General features: G+C 36.9%; 1 protein-coding gene across 1 annotated transcript; it reads right to left on the bottom strand.

Moving 5' to 3' along the window:
- Nucleotides 1-4,561: 4,561 nt before the first annotated feature.
- Nucleotides 4,562-9,579, bottom strand: ip6k2b (inositol hexakisphosphate kinase 2b). Its single transcript, XM_056751186.1, has 5 exons — nt 9,098-9,579; nt 7,238-7,454; nt 6,964-7,112; nt 6,405-6,580; nt 4,562-5,997 (listed from the first exon to the last, which is right to left on the bottom strand). The coding sequence occupies exons 1-5, from the start codon at nt 9,318-9,320 to the stop codon at nt 5,473-5,475; spliced, it is 1,290 nt and encodes a 429-aa protein (XP_056607164.1). The 5' UTR covers nt 9,321-9,579; the 3' UTR covers nt 4,562-5,472.
- Between the last annotated feature and the right edge of the window lie 375 nt (nt 9,580-9,954).

Below are 9,954 nucleotides of genomic sequence, written 5' to 3'. Positions count from 1 at the left end.
CAGTATACGTAACCATTCACTCATTCATACATTTTTTTTTTTTTTTTTTTTTTTTTTTTTTTTTTTTTTTTTTTTTTTTTTAGTTGAGTAGAGAAGAAAAAGAGTAAGAGAAGAAAAGAGTCAGAACAGATCAGTCAGATGTTGGCGGAAGAGATGTGTTTTCAGGCGTTTCTTAAAGATGGCTACAGAATCTGCAGATCTTGTAGCAGCGGGCAGATCATTCCACATAGGTGGAACAGATCCGGAGAAGGTGCGCGAGAGAGATTTTTTACCTTTATGGGATGGCACCACAAGACGTCGTTCGTTTGCAGAGCGTAGGGATCTGGTGGGTACATATGTCTGCATTAGCGATTTAAGATAAGGTGGTGCCGAACCAGTAGTGGTCTTGTAGGCCAGGAGCAGAGTCTTGAATTTGATGCGAGCGACTACGGGAACTTAGATTCCTACACCTATATAATAAGGAAGTTAAAAATAAAATCCCATCCCTGACCCAAATTATTTGATTAGTTTGGTCATAAGCGTGTATAGCTAACTATGGCTGTGCCCCTGTTCAGCAGGGGAACATTCTGGACCATGTTCTAAAATTATATAAGATAAGGAAGCTATTGTGTAAGCATTGTGATAAACCTATAACATGGTCCTCCAAGTATGATCCGTCTACATGTCTGACTCCACGTACATCAACGGGTTTATGCAGTGGTGTAGTCTAGTTTTTTGTTAACTAGTATCTAACTCAACCAGTTAGGAGTTACAATTAGCCTTAGATGGCATATGTTTACAACCTGCAAAGCACAGCTTTTATCAGCTGGCAATTTTCAGTGCACATGTTATCTGTGTGAAAACCCAGCTATAAAGTCATTTATTTGTGATATACTTTTTCTACATAAACCCACCCAGCTAAAAAACTATATTACATAAATTCTATTGGATTACTATTATATTAGGATCCACACATATTTTAATAGAAAAATCCTGGGCATTAATGTGTGTTCTATTGATCCCCATCTGCATCTTTTGTGATTTGATCAGGATTCTATTCTTTTTTTCAGCAGGGCAACCAACATAATGTAAAGAATATCCTGTGGAAGTATAATCTTAACATTTTGATATAGTTTGACTGACTAAGGCAATGTCTAAGACTTAAAGTAAGTCATATTGAAATAAATGGTTAACTCAAACTCTGATGCTCGAATTTTTGCCTAGTTTTCACATATGGTAACAATTATGAGTGTAAGTTGTGCCTATTATTGACATTGAAAGTTAACTATAATAATTACCAATGAAAATGTGTGCAGTTTTATCAAGCATCCTTGGCACTTATGGATTGCTGGCAGTGTCTCTAGCCGGACTTTCACAAGGCTTGCCAGGAGTTCTCATCTCTTATCATCTAAAACAATTATATAGCCTACATTGTAAGCCTACAGATTCTCCCTCATTTATTGATTGACCACACAAACTAATATTTTTAGAGTTGGCTAGTTAGATACAATTTAATATGCCAACAATCCCCTTAAAGTTATGTTAATGATAACAAATCGCAATGGAGGTTTACCCCACCTACAGTGTAATATGAGCCTCGTTAGGTATGGCAAGCGAATTAGCTTTGCCTTATTTTTCACTAGTGAGAATTGCATTTCTGATATCTGAAATAAGATTTTTAACATGTAAGAAATGAATTATTGATGTCTGAATGGGATATGTCAATGATATTTAACTAAAATGGAATTACAGATATCAAGAATTAATCTTTTTACTAGTTGATATTCAATCCTTGATATCAAGAATTCATATTTTTACTAGTGAAATGTAGTTACTGATATCTAAAACAGTTATTGATACAAGTAGAAATTATATTCCTAATGTAAAGAATTATAATTTTACTAGTAAAAAATGAATTGTTTGGTATCAAAAATTCATATCCTGAGAATGATTAAAAGCTAATTCTTCTCACCATAGAAAAGGTAATTATTGATATAAAAAAAACCAATTGTGACTTTTTATTCTTGAATAAAAAAATTATTATTCTTGATATCAAGGATATAATTTCTAATAGTAAAAATGTAATTGTTCATATAAAAATGCATATCCTGAGAATGATTAAAAGCTAATTCGTCTTGCCATAGTCGGGCTAATCTTCTGAAACATATTTTTTCCTATAAAATTTCTGGGGGAGCCCTTGCAACCTTCTGTAAAACCCCTGACATAGACTAAACCACTGGGTTTATGTAATTTTACAGTAAAACTGTACAGATAAAAATTATAATATCATTATTTACTCACCCTCATATCCTTCCAAACTTTTATGATCTGATGTTTTTAATAGAAAACAAAGGTAGAAAATAATAGTTACATATTACATTTATAATGCACTGTGATGGACTTGCCATCTCTCCAGATTGTTGTCATGCTTTGGGCTGAGGTAGCTGGGATAAGCTCCAGCCCTCTCTGATCCCAATAGGGACAAGCAGTATAGAAAATGAATAAATATTAAGTGTATCAAGGTTATATATTGTACAGAATAAATAACATAATATGTGGCTTTGAATGTTTATTTGCATACATTTAAGAACATTATAGTATATTCTAATGTATACATATTGGTTAGTAGATTTGGATTTGATGAAATAACAGAGAGAAAATATGTCTTCTATCTTCCAGTCGTTTTTGCTTGTTTCAGCGTATGGACCACTTTCTGGGTTTTTGGGCCAACTAATCTAATAATGTCTAATAATACAACCATTATTACATAATCTATCCGTTAAGTCACACCAAACACAACATGATATGTTTGGCAAAACACCTTAATTTCAGATACTGGGATAGATTATAACTTTTTGAATGAGCATAAATATATTTATGAGAAATATAAATTATACTGAAGATATTGTAATGGGCATGCATGTTTACATGATTTTTTTATCAGGCCTGATTTTTATTCAGCAAAGCCAGATCAAAGGTTGGAGCTGAATGTGAAACATTAATTTTGGCATATTGGCCAATTTCTTTTATTTTTGCAATTATATTAGTAAATAAGTATTAGTATTTATTAGGGATGCACCAATATATTGGATTATAATCTGTATTGGTCGATAAAATCAATTATTCACACTATTGGCTAGCTATCAACAATTGCTAAAGGCCGATATATCCTGTCAATCAAAAGAGGGCAGGAAAATGCAATGAATATGTGCTCTGTATATAGAAAATGTTAAGAAACATCCCCAGTTTCATTTGCAATATTAAATAAGAGAGTTAAGAAATATTCATTTAATCTTCAGAATAGGTATGGACAGATTTCACTCTAATTAATCGGATATCAGTATTGCTGGAGGAATTTAGTAGCTGTGCATATCTAGTATTTATTAGTAGTATATATTTATTAGTATTGAGGTGTATTTATGGGAAAACTACTATTTAAAGCATTCATAAGTCAGATATTCCCCGTTAAAATGGCATTACAAATATTTAATTTCCATATTTAGTTTGAATGAGTGTCTCGTTTAAAATTCCATGCATTTTCTTCACAAGGGTTTCTTTAACCTGACAACAGTTCCACATTTCAAACCAAATGAACTCTCAAAACTAAATACCTGACCTGATTCGACAATGGCGTTTCCCATTTCCGAGTTGAATTTCAGGATTTGGAATGTAATCCAGACCTTTATTTGAGAATGTAAGTCTTAGAACAGCTAAGACTGTCACAGACTGCACAAACATTATATTGAACAATTTGATATGCAATATCTATTAACACTAACACAACAATGCTCATATATTTACACAACAACATAAGATCCTTACTTAAGAAGAGAGGTCACGCTAGGAAACACACACTGTGTGCTGGCATACAAAGCATCACAGTACACATGTATACAGACTTCAAACACAAAATCCAATCCAAATCCCCCCACACCCTCCTACACAAATACACCCACAAAGAAAGGCTTAGAGAGTGCTCATAGATAGCTTTTAGATAGGTTTTGCAAATCCTTAATATGTCTGCTGGGGCTTTGCCAAAACCGCTGTAAATGACAGGGGTCGTACAGCTTTATGAAAACTCTAGCAAGGTTTATTGTAGCACATCTACACCAGAATTATATCTGGTAACAATTATTTTGTACGTAATGTTTACTGTATAGTTTCATTTGTTAATTAAGTGACACATCAGTTATATAATTTATTAATGCAGTGGAGCACCACAAAACTGTGCCTGCTCGTGGCGAGTTGGGGGTAATATCAGCCGTTAATAGTGTGCATCAAGTAGTAAACCGTCTGAAAATCTTTGTAATACTATTTTCAACATACTCCGATTTGGGACATACTAATTTTACTTTAGAATTCTTATAGGAAGGATAGTATGCTGATTGGAACACAGGGTGAACTTAGTCTGCCTTCAGAATTTGTTTCAAGTGAACCATCATTTACACTGGCCAGAGAACTAAAACCAGTTAGCATTGGTAGTGTGTAACTGTATTATTGAAGTAGCTCATGCTGTACTGCTGCTTTAATCTAATTCTCTTTCTGTACAACACGCACACAGAAATAACAGGCCACCAAAATGTATCACAACAAAACAGAATTATCTTTATTTTGTTTTATATTGTCAAAAACAGGGAATATCATAACATAAAAATGTTCATCGCTTATATCATAACGCAGAAGTGAAGGTTGGAATGTCACTTTCCATTTCACACTATTTCACATTTGATAGAAATACTCTTATAAATAAATAGGGCTCTATTTAAAGTCTCCGGAGTGACGATTTCAGACAGATGGCTATGGAATGAAGAAGATCCAAGACAATGAAAAATATTTGGATATCCAGATGACATTGTCAGCTGTCCCCACTAAATGTCCTAGACTCTTATATAGTAAGGAATGTGGAGAGGAGCTATGCGAATTTCCTCTTCCACATACTCCACAAAAACCGCTCTTCCCGTGTATCCTGCTCACGGAGGATCCTGCTTAGTGTTTATTAAGCACCATAATATTCGTTGCCTAGTTGTGAAGTATCAACTTTGTCTTATTGATTTATCTTTGTGCTACCAAACTTTATCTTAAAACGACAAAATAACAGAGTTCCTTGCTACAAACCCTAAAAAGGTGTGTAAGAGAAACCATCTCTTTTGTCCACATTATTCTCTTTTTTTGCTGAAATAAGTCTTTAATGAAGGCTTATTTAACGCAAATATCATCTTAATTTCCAAATTTCCCTCAGTCATTCGGAACGAGCAGAAACAGCAGGCAGAGAGAGGGTCCGCACTCTTGCCCGTGAGTGAGTTCAAAACCAACGTCTCCTTAGGTACTCTGGGAATTCAGGATTGACCTTTGACCCCCGTTTACGTGACCGCTTCTGCTTTGAGGAAGCACAACAGGGTGATCTTAGCGTGAACTTTAATCCAGCTGACATGGTCAGGGTGCCCACGATAAGCCTGGCATGGCAATTGCGTTGAAAAAGCGGTGCACAAGCATTCAATCGTTGCTGTGCTCCTCAAGCTGTGACAGAATACTGATGAGATTCTGTAGGCCAAAGATGTAACCACTGTCTCCACCCTCGTGAACAATACCATCCTCTCCGTAATCACGGCATGTTGTGTGCGCAAAATCAATCATTCGCACATCCACCGTTGGTGAAACCAAACCAGGGCCGCTGGTGTGATCGCGGCGCCCTCCATACGCTCCGTCCTCATCATCATCTTCGTCGTCTTCATCTCCCTCCTCTCCTCCACGAGAGGGCCGGGATCTAGCTGGGGTGGGAGGTGGAGCGCTATCGTAGATGATAAGAAGGGAGGAGGAGAAGAAACGATAGCTTTCGCAAGACTCCAGAACAGCTCTCATCTCTCTCAGTCTTTGAAGCACCGGGGTCAGAAGTTCCCTGCGCAGGACATGTCCATCACTGAAGAACTGGCACAGAGCCTCTTTAAAGCCAGCAAGACTCAATTTGCGGCCGTGATACTTATTCATAAATATCAGCTGCCCTGTAGAATTGTGATAAACCTATAAAGAGAAATACAAAAACGCGGAGAGGTTTCAATATTGGGATTACTATTTATCAGCCAAATTGATTCAGAACAACAAAATTATGTTTTTGGGTAAACCATGTCCTTTATATACACATGTCCTTTAATGGACATATATATAAATGTTTTAAATTATTGTTTTAAATTTAACTGAATGGGTCAAATAAGTAAGGTATTATGTACTGTACAGCCAGCCAAGCTATGTATCGACCTGAAAGGGTTTATTTGCCAATAAATCAACAACTGACTGTACATTATCCCACTTAATAACTTAATGATTGATTCTAAAATATTAAAAAAACGAAATACAAATGTCACAATATAGTGCTACAAATTACCAATCAGAATCAAGACACAATTGGTGTAGACTTAAAAAGGCAATACCTGCATGCCACAGAGGCGAACCCCAATAGAAGAGGAAGTGCTTTGTTGGCATTTGCGTATCTGATTAGCTTTCTTCTCCTCAGAGGCGTCGTCCCCATGCTGGCGTGTTCCCATTTTCAGATCGAGAACGCATGGAACCCGGTACCGCCATGTTAAGTTTTCCAGTAGAATGAATTCTAAGAAAGGTCAGGGGTCAAGGAAGAAATACTACATGGTTGAACATCTATAAATGTGTCTTATAAACGCGTAGAAGCATTTATAGGCTAAATACCTAAATATGACAATTGTGTCATCATTCTTTTATCTTTATGCCTTTTTAGAACCTGTACGACTTCATTTTTAGGTGGAACACTAAAGTAGATATTTTTAGGCAAATGCCATCAGATTAGATGCCTGTTGACTTTCAATATGAGACATATCTTTGTGTTCAGTCATACATGTTGGAAACATGAATGTGAGTAAATAATGACAGAATTTTCATCTTAGGGTGAACGGGCCATTTAATGACCATCACACAGTAGTTATTTGCGTGCATGACTAAATCATTACAAAAGGATACTGTGCTGGTTTCTGTGTTTAGAGTTCTCTTTCATTCTCTGTAGATGTTGCTGGTGACACTGTAGACTCCAAGGGTTGTGCTTGATTTGAGGAACCACATTTCCTTTCTCCAGACTGTAGTACAAAACTTCAGCTTTATCATCCCGATTACTGGAAAGATCAACAGATAGAAATACTCAAAAAATAAAACACTCATTGGATCCACTTTTCAGTATGTGTGTAAACAAATCATCACAATAAGGTTGTATATTGTGGAGACCTGCATAATTTCTTACCTTTTGCCCTTCTCCTCTTTGCGGCTCAGCCGTGTTCTCTCATTCTCTGAGAGTAGGACTGATTGCTTCTTTTTTCCCCACTTAACAAGCTTGTTCTTAGACTCCCCGTCAGCAGAGGGCTCCTTGTTCTCCAAATCGTCTGGATCGCTGTGGAGCGGGTATGCAATCAAACACAGATTCCCTTCCTCGTCTTCTTCAAAGCTTACCGACACCACACCTGAAGACCGCACGAGACATAGGAGAGCAACAATGAGTACAGATGACATTGTATTGACATATAAACAACGTATGATTCAACAAATGATGAATCATATGATGAATGAAGAAAAAAAACATGTGAATCTTACCCATTCTGACATAAAACACACACAAACAGACAATAGAAATGGAGGGGGAGACCGGAAATAATATGTATATATGGCAAACATTCACCACTGTCATGTAAATGTATGAGTGTGGAAGAGTGCGAGACATGTATACGTGTGTTTTGCATGCCTTCTAGTGCCAAGCAGAAAAAGACACACAAAAAACTTAGGAGGCAAGAAAGTGCAATTCAATTAACTCTTTTATTGCTGCTCATTGCACAAACATTAGATATCATTCACGAATTAGGGCATATGACAACTTCAAACACAGAGATCTGAGCTTTACATAAACGGTGTAATTGAAATCATTTTACAGACACCAACTGTTTAGACAAACTGCTTTTGTACATGTGTAATACAGATCATAATATACAGAACATAACAGATTTTTTAAAACATTCACATGTAGCCTGTGACCAAAGACATATAGCGTTAAGGATAACCATAGATGGAACTAAGCACCACAGAGGGATCAGGGGTATCGGTAGAATAAAACAGTACATTGAAAACCAACACTTTTTTAAAGCACAGTAAACAATCAAACGAAACATTCACAAAATAAACTAATAATACCCGTCTATGTTATTTGAGAGTACGTGTGACTGGTCTGTACGGCACTAGGACCCTGCAGTACCTCACTCTCTGCAATTATGGTGGACTGATGACATCAATAGCAGTGATGTCATTTCTCTGCAACATATCTCATACATTTACATTTTTTCATTTGGCAGACGCTTTTGTCCAAAGAGACTTACAAGAAGGAGAGCATATAAACATTTTGTCAACACGCTAGACAGTACCGTTAGTTTTCATACACACATTTCAACGGAGTAAGAAAACATGCGTGTGTTATGTATGAAAAACATCATTCCGTCTTGTATGTCTTAAAATACGTGCGTGTTATATGTTTTAAGCATGAAAATTATGAACGATCATGTGAGTGTTCGCACATTCTTTCCTATTGGTCTCATCCTTTTCCAGCCTGACAGCCTTTTTTTAGTCCTACGGCGCTGTCATTTGAAGTGCCAGTGTGTGAGGAAATTTAAATATATCCGAGACAGGGAACCATCACGACCAGCAAAAATAATTCAGCATGTTTTAGCTTTCTGAGTAATGATGCAGTTGGTAATGTAACAAGCTTCCACGTGGTCTTACTTAATTGTATGTTGGTATTTAGATTTTTAGTAGAGTCATTTTACGTCATTTAGTAAACGCAAGTATCATCCAATCTAGTCAACCTATTACGGTTTTGTTTGTGTGTGTGTGTGTGGCCTGTTGTCAAGCTGCACTAAAAGAAATCAGTGTTACTTCACACATTCGTGTACATTCTTAAAACAAGCAAAACATTCATTTTTCATTTAGTACTCAGAAACACAGAAGAGAGAGAGCTTGAGAGCAAGTGAGAACCATGAAAGAAGAACATGGTGGACGTAACGCATAAACATGCACAAATATGTTTTTACTAATAAAAACAACAACATTTCACTCCACTAACCTTTGTACTGAGGCGTGAATTTGCGGATCTCGGGTGGCAGGCTTTTGTAAAACTGGTGTTCTCGGGGTATTAGTGGCTTGCAGATGGTCTGTTCCCCAAAGCGCAATACACAAGAGTGACCACCTACTTGATGAACAAATGGTTCCAACATCACACCACCCTTCATTTCTCCTTTACCCGGGTATCTACACCCCTCCATCAGCGCTTCTAAAGCGGGACTCATCCTCCGCGCACATCCGTGTAACGTTACCTCGCGCTGATGTGTCAGTCTGTCTGTTTTTCTTTCACCGCCTGCTCTGCTGTTCCCTGGTGACAGTTCAGGCACAAAGATTGACAAAAGCGAATATTTTCAAATATAGTTCCGTGTAAATTGAAATAGGCCTAGTAATCCAGACGGATATCTGTTATACTACGTTTTCTTTTAAAGCATTTCGATTTTGTTTGACACTACGGACAAACTACGCATGTGTTCCATCACGAGTCGCTGCTATAACTGAACGGTTTGTTCAGAGCAGGCAGGCAAGATATCACAACAGGTCACATGTTTCCTCCCCCTCCTGAAAGTCAGCCAATCAGAGCGTGGCAGCTGTTGTCGGGTGGGTAGCGAGAAAGGGAAACTGAGCAAACAAAGAGAAAGGAAAGAGTGTGTGAGAGATTTAGGTGGGGAGTGGGATGTTGATGTAAAGACCAAAACAAAGAGATATGAGAAAGAAAAGGAGAAATTTCAGTGTTGTTCTCGCTTATGGTATGCAGGGATATTGAGTGATTTAAATAAAAAAGCTTGTTCTCCCTAAATCCTGATAAATTGGCAATATACTTTGAAAATCAACATATTTTAAAGTGCATCATTTTTGTCT

Source organism: Triplophysa dalaica, chromosome 6 (assembly GCF_015846415.1).
Source record: "Triplophysa dalaica isolate WHDGS20190420 chromosome 6, ASM1584641v1, whole genome shotgun sequence".
NCBI lineage: Eukaryota > Metazoa > Chordata > Actinopteri > Cypriniformes > Nemacheilidae > Triplophysa > Triplophysa dalaica.
The sequence above is the reverse complement of the archived record's forward strand: the minus strand, read 5'-3'. Positions and strand labels throughout refer to the sequence as shown.

What these genes read in the sequence shown, in the direction of transcription:
- ip6k2b (XM_056751186.1), bottom strand. Translation starts at nt 9,320, where the DNA reads ATGAGTCCCGCTTTAGAAGCGCTGATGGAGGGGTGTAGATACCCGGGT. An exon ending in ATTCACGCCTCAGTACAAAG is followed by an intron (nt 7,455 to 9,097) that starts GTTAGTGGAGTG and finishes TGCGGTCTTCAG; the next exon opens with GTGTGGTGTCGGTAAGCTTT. An exon ending in AAAGAGGAGAAGGGCAAAAG is followed by an intron (nt 7,113 to 7,237) that starts GTAAGAAATTAT and finishes TGATCTTTCCAG; the next exon opens with TAATCGGGATGATAAAGCTG.